Source organism: Anomaloglossus baeobatrachus, chromosome 12, assembly GCF_048569485.1.
Source record: "Anomaloglossus baeobatrachus isolate aAnoBae1 chromosome 12, aAnoBae1.hap1, whole genome shotgun sequence".
In the NCBI taxonomy this organism is placed as follows: Eukaryota; Metazoa; Chordata; class Amphibia; order Anura; family Aromobatidae; genus Anomaloglossus; species Anomaloglossus baeobatrachus.
Window position 1 is genome coordinate 67,328,790 of NC_134364.1, and position 18,174 is coordinate 67,346,963.

General features: G+C 49.1%; 1 protein-coding gene across 1 annotated transcript in view; it reads right to left on the reverse strand.

Moving 5' to 3' along the window:
• Nucleotides 1-2,980: 2,980 nt before the first annotated feature.
• Nucleotides 2,981-18,174, reverse strand: part of LOC142258188 (DNA polymerase epsilon subunit 2-like) — a 107,695-nt gene continuing 92,501 nt past the window's right edge. Inside the window, exons 18-19 of the mRNA XM_075330694.1 lie at nt 3,821-3,888; nt 2,981-3,120 (exon numbers count right to left, since the gene is read on the reverse strand). Coding sequence (XP_075186809.1) covers nt 3,102-3,120; nt 3,821-3,888 — 87 coding nt within the window. The 3' untranslated portion in view covers nt 2,981-3,101. The remainder of the gene's footprint in view (nt 3,121-3,820; nt 3,889-18,174) is intronic.

An 18,174-nucleotide genomic window follows, 5' to 3' on the forward strand; every position in this document is an offset into this window, starting at 1 on the left:
CAGGGGTATCTAGATTGAGAGCGGTGTCAGGAGTAGATTCCTGATCACCCACCTCTGTCTCCTCATACAGAGCCTCGTCTCGCTGAGACCCTGACCAGTGTGATGACGGCGAGGGTCTTTCCCAGCGAGCCCGCTTAGGCTGCCTGGGACTGTCATCCGAGTCAGAGTCTTCAGCCTGTGATGCCTGGGACCCCCTTGAAGTACGGATTAGTTCCAACTGAGGGGGACCGGGGAGCATAGACACAGCAGTGTCCATGGTCTGAGAAACTGGCCTGGACTGCAAGGTTTCCAGGATTTTTGTCATAGTCACAGACATCTTATCAGCAAACACTGCAAATTCTGTCCCCGTCACCGGGGCAGGGTTCACAGGCGTCTCTGCCTGGGCCACTACTACCATAGACTCTGGCTGACGAAGTGGCACAGGGATTGAACATTGCACACAATGGGGGTCATTGGAACCTGCCGGTAGATTAGCCCCACATGCGGCACAAGCAGTGCGTACCGCCTGTGCCTTGGCACCCTTGCGTTTTGCGGATGACATGTTGTTGTCTCCTCAGAGCAATGAGGGTATAAGCCAAGAAGCGACTGTACAGTGCAATATAAATATATATGGTACAGAGAAAAAATGCACCAAATAACACTGTGGCACTAGTGGGGCCAGCACTTATGTGCAGCTTACCGCCCGCATAAACGCGGGTGTGTGGTCGCCAGAGTCCCTTGTCTGAGTCCCCCAGAGCCTGTGTCCGTTCTCCAGCCAGACTGCATGCAGGAATGGCTGCCGGCGTCCTGTGGAGAGGGGCGGGCCCTGGGCGTGTTGAGACCAAGAGCGGGAAACTTGCGTCCCCACTGTGCCCAGTGAGAGGGCTGGAGCATGTAAATAAGGCTCTAGCCCTCGGCGCTGCCTATTGCACAGCGTGTCTCCCTTTCCCTGATTGACAGGGTGGGGGCGGGAACGAACCGTAACTAGGCCGCAAAAGCCGGGGACTAGATTTATGAGCGCTGCCGCCGTAAAAGCGCGGGCAGCGCGAGTCCCCGGCGCACTACAAGTCCCAGCGGCGCCGCCGCTCCCGGAGCGGCCGGCGCGGTAGTTCCCAAGACAAAAAAATCACTCAGCTAAGCTGCAGTGACTCTAACCCGAGCGCGCAGCGCTAGTGCCCCCGGCGCACTAGCACACCCAGCAAGCCTGGAGTGTGCGTGGCCTGTCTGTGCGGGGACACAGAGTACCTGAACGTTGCAGGGCCTTGTCCCTGACTGTACTCAGCTCCTCCAGCAGGGTCTCTGGGTCTGTGGATGGAGCTCGGCCTCAGGGTTCGGGGGCCGGTAAGATCCCACTTCCACAGAGCCCCTCAGGGGGATGGGGAAGGAAAGCAGCATGTGGGCTCCAGCCTCCGTACCCGCAATGGGTACCTCAACCTTACAAACCGCAAGTGGGGTGAGAAGGGAGCATGCTGGGGGCCCTATATGGGCTCTCTTTTCTTCCATCCGATATAGTCAGCAGCTACTGCTGACTAAACAGTGGAGCTATGCGTGGATGTCTGACCTCCTTCGCACAAAGCAGAAAACTGGTGAGCCAGTGATCCCACTGGGGGTGTATAGCCAGAAGGGGAGGGGCCTTACACTTTTTAGTGTAATTGCTTTGTGTGGCCTCCGGAGGGCAGTGCTATACACCCAATCGTCTGGGTCTCCCAATGGAGCGCCGAAGAAAGTGCGATAGCACTATGGTTTTTGAGATATTTTATTCACGGTGTTCACTATATGGTAAAACTGATGTGTGGGTGTGATGCCTCAGGTCAGTGCGAGTGTGTAGACACCAAACATGTATAGGTTTACTTTTATATAAGGGGTTAAAAAAAAATCGGAAGTTTGTCCGAAAAAAGTGGCGCACGTTTTACGCCATATTCCGTGACCCGTAGAGTTCTCATTTTTCGGGATCTATGGCTCAGTGACGGCTTATTTTTTGCGTCTCGAGCTGACGTTTTTAACGGTACCATTTTTGCGCAGATGCTACGTTTTGATCGCCTCTTATTGCATTTTGCACAAAAGTTGTGGCGACAAAAAAACGTCGTTTTGGCGTTTGGAATTTTTTTGCCGCTACGCCGTATACTGATCAGATTAATTGATTTTATATTTTGATAGATCGGGCGTTTCTGAACACGGAGATACCAAATGTGTGTATATTTTTTATTTTTTTAACCCTTTAATTTTCAATGGGGCAAATGGGGGGTGATTTGAACTTAGGTTTTTTTTTTTAATTTTTTAAAACTTTTTTTTAACTTTTTTTTTTTATTTTACTAGTCCCCCTAGGGGGCTATTGCGATCAGCAGTCCGATCGCTCTGCACTATCTGCTGATCACAGCTACCTAGCTGTAAAACAGCAGATACGCTGTCTTTTTCACTGTGCAGCGGGCACAGCGAAAGTGAAAGCAAGTCATGTGTAGTACAGGAGTCATCACATGACCCTGTGCTACCATAACAACTATCGGAAGTCACGTGATCGCGTCACGTGACTTCCGGTATCGGGCGTTAAGTAAACGTTTACCGCGATCGCGCTTATAATGGCGCTGTCACATATTGACAGCGCCATATAAGGGGTTAAACGGCACGAGCAGATAACGATTCTGCTCGTGCCTAGCAGGCACACATCTCAGCTGTGAAAATCAGCTGAGATGTGCGCCGATCGCAGCATGCTGCCGCCGGCAGACCGCGGGCAGTAACGTTATGACCGCTAGGACGTAATTTTACTGCCCGTGGTCGTTAAGGGGTTAAGGACATGTTTTGGGGAAAGAAACTGTTGAACATGAACCATGTGCACAAATTGTGTAACCTAAAGGGTGTTTCATTTAGGCTTTAGAGTGGCTTATACAACTTCACAAATTTGGTGCAGATTTATATTTACCAGGAATTATGTTTGGAAAACACAGTGCAAGCCTCCTGCAACTATCCTGCACTTTCTGCACTAATTGTGAGCCCAGTATAATAATTTACATCGTATTTATTACAAAACATTAGAAAATACATAAAAGAGACATTAAATGCACAGTTTTTTGTACAGGGAGGATCTTAAAATCTTCTGTCATCACACACGTGTCCTGGTCATCCAGTCACACATTCTGCAATTTACTGAAACAAAAAAAAAAAAAAATGAATGTTATTTTACAACCGAACCTCAAAATGCAGCAGTGGTGAAAGTCAATGATGGGTGTATTGTATGTGTGATGTCTCCATAGATAAGTATAGACTGGTGCAGAGCCGTCAGACGTGTGTAATCTGGTAAATCAGGAAATGTGATCACTTGCGAAAGGTAATTAATTTCTAAATAATCTGATCGGATTACCATTTAACAATAAGGTGACTTTAGAGAGGTGACTATAGGGTTTAGCTCATAGAGCCAAAATATATTCCTGTGCTCCCCCCCCCCATGTTTCCAGTGGGGTGATTGAAGTTAAGCCGCATTTAATTAAAAAAAAACAAAAAACGCTTGGTCAACAATCATTTTGCTGTGTAAACAGGCTGCCGATCACCTGATGATTGATCAAACCTCATCCAACCTCATCCATCGGGTGAAATTATCTTTTATGCAGCGCAAAGGATCATTGTTACCGGCAGTCCCTCATCCTCGTGCTGCTGAGAACTATGGCCGCCAGGGCGCATGGAGTGAGCTTACACAGTATATGGGAAATATAAATGGGCCCCCTTACCTCTCGGGCCCCAGTGTGGGGGCTCAGGTTGCACCAATGATATGTCCCCCCCCGCTTGTCCTGAACCCCTGTTGCAAACTGAGCAGCACCCGTGTACCATACTGAGGCCCAGAAACTCTTACCTATCTTCTGCGGTTTTATTAGATGGATAATAGACCTTAAATGAAAATCCACTTCTTGGAAAAGAACCCTGAAAAAGAAAAAAAAGAAGGGAATTTTGTTTACTTACCGTAAATTCCTTTTCTTCTAGCTCCAATTGGGAGACCCAGACAATTGGGTGTATAGCTATTGCCTCTGGAGGCCACACAAAGTATTACACTTAAAAGTGTAAGGCCCCTCCCCTTCTGGCTATACACCCCCAGTGGGATCACTGGCTCACCAGTTTTAGTGCCAAAGCAAGAAGGAGGAAAGCCAATAACTGGTTTAAAGACCAATTCAATCCGAGGAAACATCGGAGAACTGAACCATACCACATGAACAACATGTGTACCCGAAAAAACAGAAAAACCCCGAGAAAACAGGGCGGGTGCTGGGTCTCCCAATTGGAGCTAGAAGAAAAGGAATTTACGGTAAGTAAACAAAATTCCCTTCTTCTTTGTCGCTCCATTGGGAGACCCAGACAATTGGGATGTCCAAAAGCAATCCCTGGGTGGGTAAAAGAATACCTCATGATAGGGCCGTCAAACGGCCCTCTCCTACAGGTGGCCAACCGCCGCCTGAATGACTTATCTACCTAGGCTGGCGTCTGCCGAAGCGTAGGTATGCATCTGATAATGCTTGGTAAAAGTAAGTAGACTCGACCAGGTGGGTGCCTGACACACCTGCTGAGCCGTAGCCTGGTGCCGTAATGCCCAGGATGCACCCACGGCTCTGGTAGAATGGGCCTTCGGCCTTGAGAGAACCAGAAGCCCAGTAGAACTGTAGGTTTCAAGAATTGGTTCCTCGAGCCCCCGAGCAAGGGTGGATCTGGAAGCTTGCGACTGTTTACGCCGACCAGCGACAAGGACAAAGAGTGCATCCGGGTGGCGCAGGAGCGCCATGCGGGAAGTAGAACCTGAGTGCTCTCACCAGAACCAACAGATGCAAATCTTTCTGAAATTGATGGACTGGACGAGGACACAAAGAAGGTGAGGTGATATCCTGATTGATATGAAAATGGGATACCACCTTAGGGAGAAATTCCGGAACCGGACGCAGAACTACCCTGTCCTGGTGAAGGACCAGGAAGGGAGTTTGTATGAGAGCGTTGCTAGCTCGGAAACTCTCCTAAGAGACGAGACCGTTACTAGAAGGCCACTTCCCGTGAAAAACGGGAAGGGAGACATCCTTCAAAGGCTCGAAAGGCGGCATCTGGAGAGCAATTAGAACCTTGTTCAGATCTCAGGGCTCTAACGGCCGCTTGTACGGAGTGCTGAGAAGACAAACTCCCCGTAGGAACGTGCGTACCTGAGGAAGTCGTCGTTTCTGAAAAAATACAGATAGCGCTGAGACTTGTCCCTAAAGGGAACTGAGCGACAACCCATTTTCCTACCTAGATTGCAGGAAGGAAGGAAACATAGACGATGCAACCGGCCAGGGAGAAACACCCTGCGCCGAGCACCGAGATAAGAACATCTTCCACGTCCTGTGGTCAATCTTGGCGGACGTTGGTATGCTAGCCTGTCTCATGGTGGCAACCACGTCCTGAGGTAATCCTGACGACACTAGGTTCCAGGACTCAATGCCACACCATCCGGTTGAGGGCCGTAGAATTCAAATGGAAGAATGGCCCTTGAGACAGCCAGTCTGATTGGTCTGGTAGTGCCCCCGGTTAGCCTACCGTGAGGCACCACAGAACCGAGTACCACAACATCCTCGGCCAATTTGTAGCGACGAGGATGGCGCGGCCGCAGTCGGTCTTGATCTAGCGCAGTACTCTGGGCAACAATGCCAGAGGTGGCACCTAAGGTAGCTGGAACTGCGACCAATGCTGAACTAAGGCGTTTGCCGCCAGAGCTCGATGATTGTGAAACCGTGCCATGAAGCTGGCACATTGTTGTTGTGCCGTGACGCCATTAGATCGACGTCCGGCCTCTGTCAGCGGCGCCAGATCTCCTGAAACCCGTCCGGGTGAGGAGACCATACTCTTTCGGCCACACCTCAGCGACTTAGGAAGTCAGCTTCCTAGTTTCCACACTTGGGATGTGAATTGTGGATATGGTGGATGCCGTGTCTTCCACCCACATCAGAACCTGCCGGACTTCCTGGAAGGCTTGCCGGTTGCGCGTTCTTCCTTGGTGGTTGATGTATGCCACCGCTGTGGAGCTTTGAAAAAAATCCGGCACACAAAGATGATTCGTTTGAAAATTTATTATAATTTTTATATTCTTATGGGAAATGTTGAAGACATATGTAAATAAGGTCTATTGAAGAAATATGCAAACAAAGCCCACGTTTCGACCAAAAATCATCGGTCTTTTTCAAGGACTCAATAAAATGTAGTCTGGCGCATATCGCGTAGAAAAGTCACTTGCATACAATTATAATATTTCATCAGTATAGAGCCTTAGTCTCCTCATATGGATGGGAAGATGCCCAACGTCCTCTTATCTAACCCGTGCAGGGTGATGGTCGTCTGACTATCCGGTTAGGGACAGAGCACGTCTCCAACGAGTCTCATGTAAGATATGGGAAGTATGTTTAAAGGCACAACCAACACTTGGTATAGAGTTAGAACACCTGCCGCTTATAATCTGTGGGAGTTCTATGCTTCAGGCAAAAAAATATATTTTTTAAGGTAGAAGGTATGGCCAGGCACCCAAGAGGGTGAGGATAATGGAAAAAATGTCCTTTTTGTAATCAAGGGGCCTTAAGCCTGTGTGTCGTGGTGACCGTATCCGTAAATGCCTGGAGCATAGAACTCCCACAGATTATAAGCGGCAGGTGTTCTAACTCTATACCAAGTGTTGGTTGTGCCTTTAAACATACTTCCCATATCTTACATGAGACTCGTTGGAGACGTGCTCTGTCCCTAACCGGATAGTCAGACGACCATCACCCTGCACGGGTTAGATAAGAGGACGTTGGGCATCTTCCCATCCATATGAGGAGACTAAGGCTCTATACTGATGAAATATTATAATTGTATGCAAGTGACTTTTCTACGCGATATGCGCCAGACTACATTTTATTGAGTCCTTGAAAAAGACCGATGATTTTTGGTCGAAACGTGGGCTTTGTTTGCATATTTCTTCAATAGACCTTATTTACATATGTCTTCAACATTTCCCATAAGAATATAAAAATTATAATAAATTTTCAAACGAATCATCTTTGTGTGCCGGATTTTTTTCAAAACTTGGACTTATTTTCTCCGAGCACCTATATTTTTTTCTTCCTATCAGTTGAGCCAGGCTTTTCTACTATATTATACCGCTGTGGAGCTGTCCGACTGAAGTCGGATATGCTTGCTTTCCAGCCGCTGTTGGAAGGATTGTAGGGCAAGATACACTGCTCTGTGTTCAAGAACATTGATCTGAAGAGTGGACTCTTGCTGAGTCCACGTACCCTGAGCGCTGTAGTGGAGAAAAACTGCTCCCCACCCTGATAGACTCGCGTCTGTCGTAACTATCGCCCAGGACGGGGATAGGAAGGACCTTCTTTTTGACCAAGAGGTGAGAAGAAGCCACCACCGTAGAGATTCCTTGGCCGCCTGAGAAAGAATGACGACTCTGTTGAGGGACGTCGACTCCTCGTCCCATTGGCGGAGAATGTCCCATTGTAGTGGACGCAGTAAAACTGCGCGAAAGGAACTGCCTCCATTGCTACCATCTTACGTAGGAAGTGCATGAGGCGTCTCAATGTGTGCGACTGGTTCTTAAAGAAGAGCTTGCAGCCCGTAGTGAATGCTGTTTGTCTAGCGGCAGCTTCACTATCGCTGAGAGAGTAAGAAACTCTATGCCTAGATATGTTATCGATAGGGTCGGGGTCGGATCTGACTTTAAAAAGTTGATGATCCACCCAAAACTCTAGAGAGTCTCCAGCGCAACGTTCGGGCAGTGTTGGCATGTTTCCTAAGAGAGTGCCTTGACAAGTAGATCGTCTAAATACGGGACCACAGAGTGACCCTGAGAGTGCAGGACTGTGACTACTGCTGCCCTGACCTTGGCGAAGACCAGTTGGACTGTCGCTAGCCGGAAGGTAGAGCTACGAACAGAGGGTGTTCGTCTCCTATAACGAAGCGTAGAAACGCTAGTGCTCTGGATCAATCGGCACGTGTGGATAAGCATCCTTGATGCCTAATGATGCTAGGAAATATCCTTGGGACCTTGAGGCGATGACATGGCGGAGGGATTCCATCCGGAACCGCCTGGTGTCCACGAGCTTGCTGAGCATTTTTAGATCCAGAACGGGACGGAACGGCCCGTTGTTATAGGTACCGCAAAGAATTTGGGGTAAAAACCGTGACCTTGTTCCTGAAGAGGAACGGGGGTCATCACTCTTTCTGCCTATAGAGTGCACCCTGTTTGCAGAAGAGCAGCGGCCCGGCCGGGAGGTGGAGAAATTCTGAAGAATCGAGTTGGAGGACGAGAAGTGAGCTCTATCCTGTACCCGTGAGACAGAATGTCTCACACTCAATGGTCATTGACCTATGGCAGCTAAATATCGCCAAGGCGGGAGAGCCTGCTACCGACCGAGGCCGCAAGTCATGAGGAAGCCGCCTTGGAAGCGGGTTTTCAGACTGTCGCTTTCTTGGGCGAGACTGAGCCCGCTAAGAATCTTAGCTCCTCTGATCCTTTTGAGTCCACATTGGACGAGGAAAAATGGGACCTGCCCGAGCCTCGAAAAGGCCGAAAACCCCGACTGCCTCTTGCTCTGTTGGGGTTTGTTGTGTCCGGGCTGAGGAAAGGATGAATCCTTACCCCTGGACTGTTTGATGGTTACATCCAACGCTCACCAAACAGTCGGTCAGCAGAAAAAGGCAACTGGTTAGGCAACCTTTTTTGGAAGCAGAATCTGCCTTCCATTCACTTAACGAGCAGACCAGGCTCTGCTTAAAAACACGGAGTAGCGGAGGCTACCGCCGCACGGTTCGCAGAGTCCAGGACAACCTGAATCGCGTAAGAAACAAATGCAGACATTTGAGAGGTTAAGGATGCCCCCTGCGGCACAGATGTACGTGTAACCGTGTCAATCTGTGTAAGACAAGCTGAAATAGCTTGGAGTGCCCCAAGGGAGAGAATGCCGGAGCCAACGGTGCGCCGACAGCCTCATAGATGGCTTTCGACCAGAGATCCATCTGTCTGTCAGTGGCATCTTTGAGTTTGCAGTTCCATCTCCCACTGCAACTATGGATCTAGCTACAAGCCTGGAGATTGGAGGATGCCGCTCGGGACATTGGGTCCAGTCCTTGACCAAGTCAGGGGACAGGGATAACGTGTATCCTAAGCCGTTTGGAGAAGCGCATATCTGGATAAGCGTGGTGTTCCTGGACTGCCTCTCTGAAGGCAGAGTGGTCCAGAAAGATACGTGAAGCTGACTCCTCCACTGGAGGAGCTGTGAGAAATAACCCACATTCTATAGATGGACGCTATAAGATTATTTACTATGGCGTCACAATCAGGTGTATCCAGATTGAGAGCGGTCTCAGGATCAGAATCCTGAGCCGCTACTTCCGCCTCATTACACAGCGAGTCCTTCTGTTAGGACCCTGATGAAACCGAGGCCGCTCATAGCGAGCCCACTTAGGCTGTCTGGGACTGACGTCCGTGCAGAGCCGTGACTCTGGGATGCGTGTGACATTCCCGGAGCTGTTAGTTATTCACACTGAGGGGGGCCATGGATCAATGATTCAACAGTGCCCATATTGTGAGAGACATGTCCGGACTGCTAGGCTTCTAGTATCATAGCCATAGTCTCAGAAAAACTGTCAGTAAATACTGCAGACACCGTCCTCATCCCCTGGCCATTAGTGCATACAATGGGAGTCTATGTACCTGCCGGCCGTATAGCCGTACATGCTGTACCAGCTGTATAGAAAAACATGTGGTTCTGCACCTTTGTTTTACACAGAGAATATGCTGATAACTCCTCCGCATAATCCAGGAGGGTATATACAACGTGCGACCAAACAGTGCAATGTATATAGTACAAGCATATCTATAAGTGCACTTCTGCACTAGTGGGGTTAGCACCACAGGTGCTGCTTAACGCCTGTTACAGCGATTGTGTGACTATCAGAATGCCAGGGTCTTCCACACTTGTCTCTGTATCGTACAGAAACTGACACTAATGGCTGCCGGTGTCCTTGTAGAGAAGGAAGCCGTGGGCGTGCCTGAGAAAGTGCGGGAATCCGGATTCACAGTGCACACAGTGAGAGGGGTGGAGTATGCAAAACATACTCCAGCTCTCAGCTCTGCTCTATGCAGCGTCACGCCCCTACCCTGACTGTCAGGGCTGTGGGCGGTAACGAAGGGAGACTAGGCCCAGAAGCCGGGGACTCGAGTTAACAGCGCGGCCGCCGTAAAAGCGCGGGCCGCGCTGAAGTCCCCGGCGCACCACAAGTGCCAGCCGCGCCGCAGTTCCAGCGGCCGGCGCGACCGATTCCTAGAAGTGGCCAGCGTCCCGCCCCTCTCCTGACTGGCAGGTCTGGGGGCGGGAACGAACGGAAGCAGGCCGCAAAAGCCGGGGACTCTAGTTATCAGCGCGGCCGCCGTAAAAGCGCGGGCCGCGCTGAAGTCCCCGGCGCACCACAAGTGCCAGCCGCGCCGCTGCCAGCGGCCGGCGCGACCGATTCCTGGAAGTGGCCAGCGTCCCGCCCCTCTCCTGACTGGCAGGTCTGGGGGCGGGAACGAACGGAAGCAGGCCGCAAAAGCCGGGGACTCTAGTTATCAGCGCGGCCGCCGTAAAAGCGCAGGCCGCGCTGAAGTCCCCGGCGCACTACAAGTGCCAGCCGCGCCGCAGTCCCAGCGGCCGGCGCGACCAATTCCCATAAGTGAGCCTGCTTCAGCAAAGCTGAATGAGGCCATGGCACAGGCGCCGCAGCGCTGATGTCCCCCGGCGCACTACAACACCCAGCATGCTGCGGTGTGAGCGCCAAATGCACGGGGACACAGAGTACCTTGAGGAAGCAGGGCCATGTCCCTGATGTACTCCGCTCCATCCAGCATCTTCTCCAGGGGCTGTAGATGGAGCACGGTCTCAGTGCCTGGAGACCGGTAAATCCCACTTCACCCAGAGCCCTGTAAAAAGGGATGGGGAAGGAATCAGCATGTGGGCTCCTGCCGCCGTACCCGCAATGGGTACCTCAACCTTACAAACACCTCCGACATACAGTGGGGTGAGAAGGGAGCATGCTGGGGACACTATATGTGTCCTCTTTTCTTCCATCCGACATAGTCAGCAGCTGCTGCTGACTAAAAAGTGGAGCTATGCGTGGATGTGTTGCCTCCTTCGCACAAAGCACAAAACTGGTGAGCCAGTGATCCCACTGGGGGTGTATAGCCAGAAGGGGAGGGGCCTTACACTTTTAAGTGTAATACTTTGTGTGGCCTCCAGAGGCAATAGCTATACACCCAATTGTCTGGGTCTCCCAATGGAGCGACAAAGAAAATATGAATAAACACCACGTAGTACCTCTGTCCCGAGTGAGCGGCTGCCATGTTTATGCCTCAAAATGTAGCACAGTTTGATATTTTAGGCATTTTTCAACCCCGTTGGTATTATTCAGTGGAGAGTCACAGCTAATTTATGAGATATTGAATAGATTTCCAACCGTAGTGTAGACAGACCAGACAGATTAATTGCCAATTGTGATCTTCAGCAACATAATGTGCAAATGGAAGTGAATAGGTTTCTGTGCATGACTGGTGTAAGTAGTCATGTTGTGGTGCGTCATCCGTCTTCAGAAGACTCCAAAGTAATCCTTACATAGACTTATAACTACAACTCTTCTGTGATGTACTGTATTAGGCTGAGTTGACATGTCCTGTAATCATCTGCTAGGACGGATACAGCAGAGATCTGTTGACAAAATGATTTCTGCCAGATCATTTTTTTTAACATGGGAAGTGAGGAAGCGTGACCCGAGTGTCATGCAACTGTGACCAGAACCTGCAATCAGGTCACAGCTGCGAAGCGGAGGACGGCGCTGCAGAGGAGAAGGAGGGGTTAATCCCCCCATCTCCTCCATTGTCAGCCTGTGCGTATATTGCAGTGCACTGGGATAACATCAGAGTGCAGTTCGATGTTTTTCTCGCACCCATTCACTTGAATATGTGCGAGAGATATGGCTCTCGCAGAAAATCGCAGCATGCTGCTACTTTTCTCGCATCCAGAATCTGGATGAGAAAACCTGACCAACTGCTCTCATTTACTAACATTGGTCAGAGTGCATTATTGCTGTGTGTGACAAGCAGCAGCGAGCGGGCGGGCCCCTGCTGCTGATCATGACAAAACAATCACGACCATTTTTTGCTTGTTGGTCTCCCGCTGTGCAGCACACATTGGCGTGTTTGACGGCGGGAGACCAATGAGCGCCAGTTCTGAGTGTGCAGGGAGCTGTCGTTACACGGGTCGCTGATGGCTGGTCGCTGTGGAGATCTGCCTGATTGACAGCTCAACAGCGACCATGTAGTGACGTAGCAGCAATCCCTGCCAGGTGGGATCGCTGGTACATCACTACGTGTAACAGGAAGGGTCTTGCACTTCACTTATCCGGTGTAACATACCATTACAATACATTTCTCCCTCGCCCAGCGTCCCTCGTCTATGAGGCACCTTTTGCTATTTTAGATGTTCTTTTAATTGATGAATTAAATACTTTTATTTTTGTTTCTATGATTCAGTTACTTCTATTGTTCCAAATCTAAGCTAATTATTTACTTACAAGGTTTTACAAGTATAAGGGTAAGTTCACACAGTGCGTTTTTCGGGTGCGTTTATGTTCAGAAAACTGCATGACTTTGCTTCCCCAGCACTTGAAGTCTATGAGTTTTCATTTTTGCTGTCTACACACAGCGTTTTTTTTAGCTGAGTTTTTGTAGTGCCCACAAAAACGCAGCATGTCAATTATTTCTGCGTTTTTCACTGAGTTTTCCACCCATTGAGTTCAATTATATGTTCAAAAACGCAATGAAAAACGCAAATTGGAAATACAGCTGTGTTTTAGTGCGTTTCTATGACTAAAAAACGCAGCTATGAACGCAAGGGGTGGGCAGTAAAGTGACATGTACAGGAAGACGATTCCTTCTGTCAGTAAACACAGAAGCGTGAATCCTCCCGGTACCGCCACCGCTGCCTCCACCTCTCGCCCGGCGCCAAGTCCGCTCCCGTGCGGCTCCATGGCCGGGCGGGAGTTGGAAGCAGCTACAAAATCAAAAGTGAACAGTAGAAAAAAAAAAATGCCATACTCACCTGTCGGCAGACTCCCGATGCCATATCCGCTCCCAGCTCCTCTTCCCAGTACCGTCGCTCCGGCTGTGTACAGACTTCCGATAGCTGCAGGACCTGGCGGTGATCACCTAATGCGGCACCTGAAGCATCAGCTGATCGTAAGTCTCGCGGTGATGCCGGCTTTTTACCGCCCGGCCGCCTTAAACTATCAGCTGATGCCGTCTGGAGACCGCTTCACTATTACCGGCAGCTCCTGCAGCGATCGGACAGGAGTCATCACAGACGTTTTTTTTTTTCTTTTGCACCGATGCATCAGCTGATTGTATAAACGGCTTTTATACAATCAGATGATGTGTGATGTGATTCAGGCTCTTGAACCTGACACATCATCTGATCGCTTTGCCTTCCAGCAAACCAATCAGATGATATTGGATCCGGATTGGACGGCGCGGGACGCTGACCCAGGATTACTGCGGAGGGGGGTTCTTTATTTCAATAAAGATGGAGTCACTAATTGTGTGTTTTATTTCTAATAAAAATATTTTTCTGGTTGTTGTGTTTTTTTTTTATCTTTACTAGAAATTCATGGTGGCCATGTCTAATATTGGCGTGACACCATGAATTTCGGGCTTAGGGCCAGCTGATAATATAGAGCTAGCCCTAACCCCATCAATACCCAGCGAGTCACGCGGCATCAGGGCAGCTGGAAGAGTTGGATACAGCGCCAGAAGATGGCGCTTCTATGAAAGCGCCATTTTCTGGGGTGGCTGCGGACTGCAATTCGCAGCGGGGGTACCCAGAAAGCTTGGACACTCTGCACTGCGGATTCCAATCTCCAGCTGCCTAGTTGTACCTGGCTGGACTCAAAAATTGGGCGAAGCACATGTAATTTTTTTAAAATTATTTCATGCAATTAATGAAATTTAAAAAAAAAAAAAAAAAAGGGCTTTCTTATATATTTTTGGTTCCCAGCTAGGTACAAATAGGCAGCTGGGGGTTGGGGGCAGCCCGTACCTGCCTGCTGTACCTGGTTAGTATACAGAAAATATAGCGAATCCCACGTAATTTTTTTTGAAGGGGGGGGGGGGGCAAAAAACTCCTGAACACAGTCCTGGATGGAGGATGCGGAGCCTTGCAGTTCTGCTCAACCTGCCTCTCCCTCCAGCATACAGTCCTGGATGGAGCATGCGGAGCCTTGTAGCTCTGCAGCTGTCTGCTCTCCTGCATACAATAGTGGAGAATGAAGAACATATTGAAGAAGAAAATTACATCAGACCTTTTTTTTTTTTTTTTTTAACAATCTTTAATGACAGTGTTCACTGATAAAAAAAAACGCATAAAAACGCAGCAAATGCAGACCTCACAAAGGCTAGGGAGGGGCTGAGGGACCTTCTTGATCAAAGGTACAGGAGACAAAGGGCCAAGTTAAGTCGATATTTATATGAGCATTCAGACAAGTGTGGGAGAGCCTTGGCTCGTTTTCTGCACCCCAGATATGCTATTGGCCATGTTCCAAAAATCCAGACCGGGGGGGGGCCCCGACCCAAGATCCCATCCAAATTGCAAACCTGTTCCGTTCGTTCTATGATGACCTCTATAATTTGAAGGGGCAGTTTAGAGATATGCCGCCACAATCTTTCCAGCGTAAAGTTAACGAATATGTGCAGCAAACTGCACTCCCTCAGATCTCTGAAAGGGATGCAGTAGCCTTGGAAGAGGACTTTTCCACAGAAGACATCCTCGCCATAATTAAAGCCTCCCCGAATGATAAGAGTCCAGGTCCGGACGGATTTACCTCCAAATTTTATAAGATATTTGGTGACCAAATCGTCCCTTTCCTCACGAGGGTTTTTGTCTCTGTATCTGGAGACTCCCCCTTTGTCGCCCAGTCCCTAGAAGCACATATTAGTGTTCTACCCAAACCGGGGAAGGATCATTCATCTGTCCCTAACTACAGACCCATCTCCCTCATCAATGCTGACATCAAAATTTTTGCCAAGGCTCTCGCCAATAGACTGGCTCCACTTCTTCCCGGTATTATTCACACTGATCAGGTTGGCTTTGTATTGGGTCGTGAGGCCAGGGACAATACCAACAAAACCCTTATTCTTATGGCGCGGGCTAAGGCCAGAGGTCTCCCTACGTGCCTTCTCTCCATTGATGCAGAGAAGGCCTTCGATAGAGTCAGCTGGGAGTTTGTGATGGCCTCTCTGTGGCAGGTGGGACTGGGAAACAAATTAATTGAAAGGGTCTCTTCCCTTTATAGGAATCCCTCTGCCAGGGTCAAAGTCAATGGGTTTCTCTCATCACCAATTGCAATATATAATGGTACACGTCAGGGGTGCCCCCTTTCCCCCCTACTTTATGTCCTGGTTATGGAACACCTTGCCGTGGCCATCAGAAACAATTCCAGTATCCACGGGATAGGGGTGGGGAATGCAAGGCAGCTCTTTACGCAGATGATCTACTTCTGTTCATTTCACAGCCTTGCCTTTCCTTCCCCTCACTTATTCAAGAGTTTGAAAAATTCAGTCACCTCAGCAACTTTAAGGTCAATTACGCCAAATCCGAGGCATTAAACATATCTCTCCCTGATGCTGAGGTGGATCATATCAAGAAAAATTTCCCCTTCAAGTGGCAGGACTCCGCCATTACTTACTTAGGAATAACAGTCCCCATGGATCTCTCAAAACTATATCAGCTTAACTACCTTCCCCTTCTGAACAGGACAAGAAAGGATCTTACCTCATACAATAGTAAAAGACTATCCTGGTTTGGACGAATAAATGTTATCAAAATGGACGTTTTGCCTCGCTTTTTGTACTTGTTCCTTTTTCTCCAGCCTGCAGTCAGTTATCACGCGCTTCGTGTGGGGAGGTAAGCGCCCGAGGATAGGCTTCACTACCCTTTGCAGACTTAAAAGCCAGGGGGGGGCTGGATTGCCCAACCTTAAACTCTATCATAAAGCGACTCTACTGATGCGATTACTAGATTGGCAATATCATGGGGCCACAAAGCAGTGGGTAAGCCTAGAAGAAATGGACCACGAGATCCCCTTGCGTTACCTCCCTTGGATTAGCTCGGGCTCCAGGGGCCAGCCTCTCTCTGAGGCTGATCTCTTGAGGGCGACATTGAGGACGTGGGATTTAGAAACCAAAAGGGGTCGTCTGTCCAGGGGGTGCGGTCCCCTCTCCCCTATCTTTTCAAACCCAGATTTTGCCCCGGAGGTTGGGGCCGATGTTTTCCTGTGCCGGAGGAGGAGCGGGGATGTGCGCTTCTTTCACATACTCCAGGGATCCCCATTGCCCACATACGACTTGCTCTCTGCCTCTGCCTTGGGAGGGGCCATACCCTGGTTTGAATACTTCCAGATCAGGTCTTTCTTGACCGGATCAGGCCGGGAGGCACTTTATGCTGCCCCACCCTCCTCGTTTGAAAAGCTCTTTCTTTTGGAAGAGGCTCCGGGACATACCCTGTCCCTTATCTATAACCTTTTGATCCAGAAGGGGGATGTGGACGAGCTCAAATTTGTGGGGGGATGGAGTAGAGACTTGGGCGTGACTATCCGGGTTGAGGAATGGAGGACTGCTTTTCTTTTCACTCACATATTTTCTAGGGCTTGTTCGGTCCAGGAAAAGGGTTATAAAATTCTCACCCGCTGGTACCGCTGCCCTCATGCCCTACACGCAATCTTCCCTTCAGTGTCAGACAGATGTTGGCAGTGTAATCACGAGAGGGGGGATATGTTGCATATATGGTGGAGCTGTAGCCTCATTAAGCCTTTTTGGAGTGGGGTCTTCTCGGCATACAATAGCATTAGTGGGGAGGCCCTCTCTGGTTCTCCACAAATCGCTCTCTTATCTATTCTACCGGGGTCTGTTAAATCTCAGAAAATGGGACTATTGCGGTTTTGCCTAGCGGCTGCCTGAGCCGTGATCCCCAGACACTGGAGGTCCACCCGTGCCCCCGCCTTGGATGAGTGGCTTGAGGAGATGGCCTCCCTTTACAGAATGGAGAGTCTCACTGCTGAAATTCAGGACGCTACTGAAAAATTTATTAAGATCTGGAGTCCCTGGGTCATTTTTTTGGATTCTCCAGACTTCAGGTCCCTCTTTGGGGCGAGTTGAGACTCTACCTAGATTTTTCCTGCTAGTTATTCCCGGCCCTTTCTTGCCCTTCCCCATGATCCTTTTCCCCGTCATCATTCACTTTGTCTACCTCCCTCTTTCTTTCTCTCTTTATTTCCTTTCCTTCGACTGACCATTATGTACCTCTATGGTATGAATGGTAAATCTTTGCTGTTTATGGTATAGTTTATGGATTTTATACTTTTATAATGGTTCAAGACAGAATGATATAAATGTTCTTAAATGTTCTTTATTGTAACAAACTGTATATGGCTACAACCATGCAAAGCCTTTCATGTTTCATTGCATTCTTGTTTTTTTTTTTTGTTTTGTCTCTATTTGGGGGTTTGCCTTGGTCTGCAGCCCTGTTTATTGTAACCAACCTTAATTTTTCAATAAAAAAAGAGATTAAACATAAAAACGCAGCAAAGTGCAGCAAAAAAAACGCACCAAAACGCGGTAAAAACGCACAGGTTTTGCCGCAAAAAACGCAGCGTAAAAAAAACGCAGTATGTGAACTTAGCCTAAGGGAATAGTTTCTGTTTTTAGACCACAAAACCTGAAGGAAGGCTGATAGCATACTGAAATCTTTAGACTGGGACGTTAACATATCTTAAGGCCCCTTTACACAAAGACTTCCTAGTGATCCCACCAGCGATCCCGACCTGGCTGGGATCGCTGGAAAGTCTCTATACAGTCGCTGGTGAGCTGTCAAACAGGTAGATCAGGCCAACGACGCAGCAGCAATACGGACCTGCAGAACTACCTCGCTGGTCATTGGGGACGTGTCACACAGCAGCTATTTGATGACTCACACCTATGTTAGGGGCGTGGTGTTTGGTGTTGAAGCCACCTAGGTGTCCATTTTACACGCCCCCCTCAGCTCCGATTGGTGATCGCTAGTGCGTTCTTATTGGCGACCCCGAGCTGGAAAGAAGGGAATTTTGTTACTTACCGTAAATTCCTTTTCTTCTAGC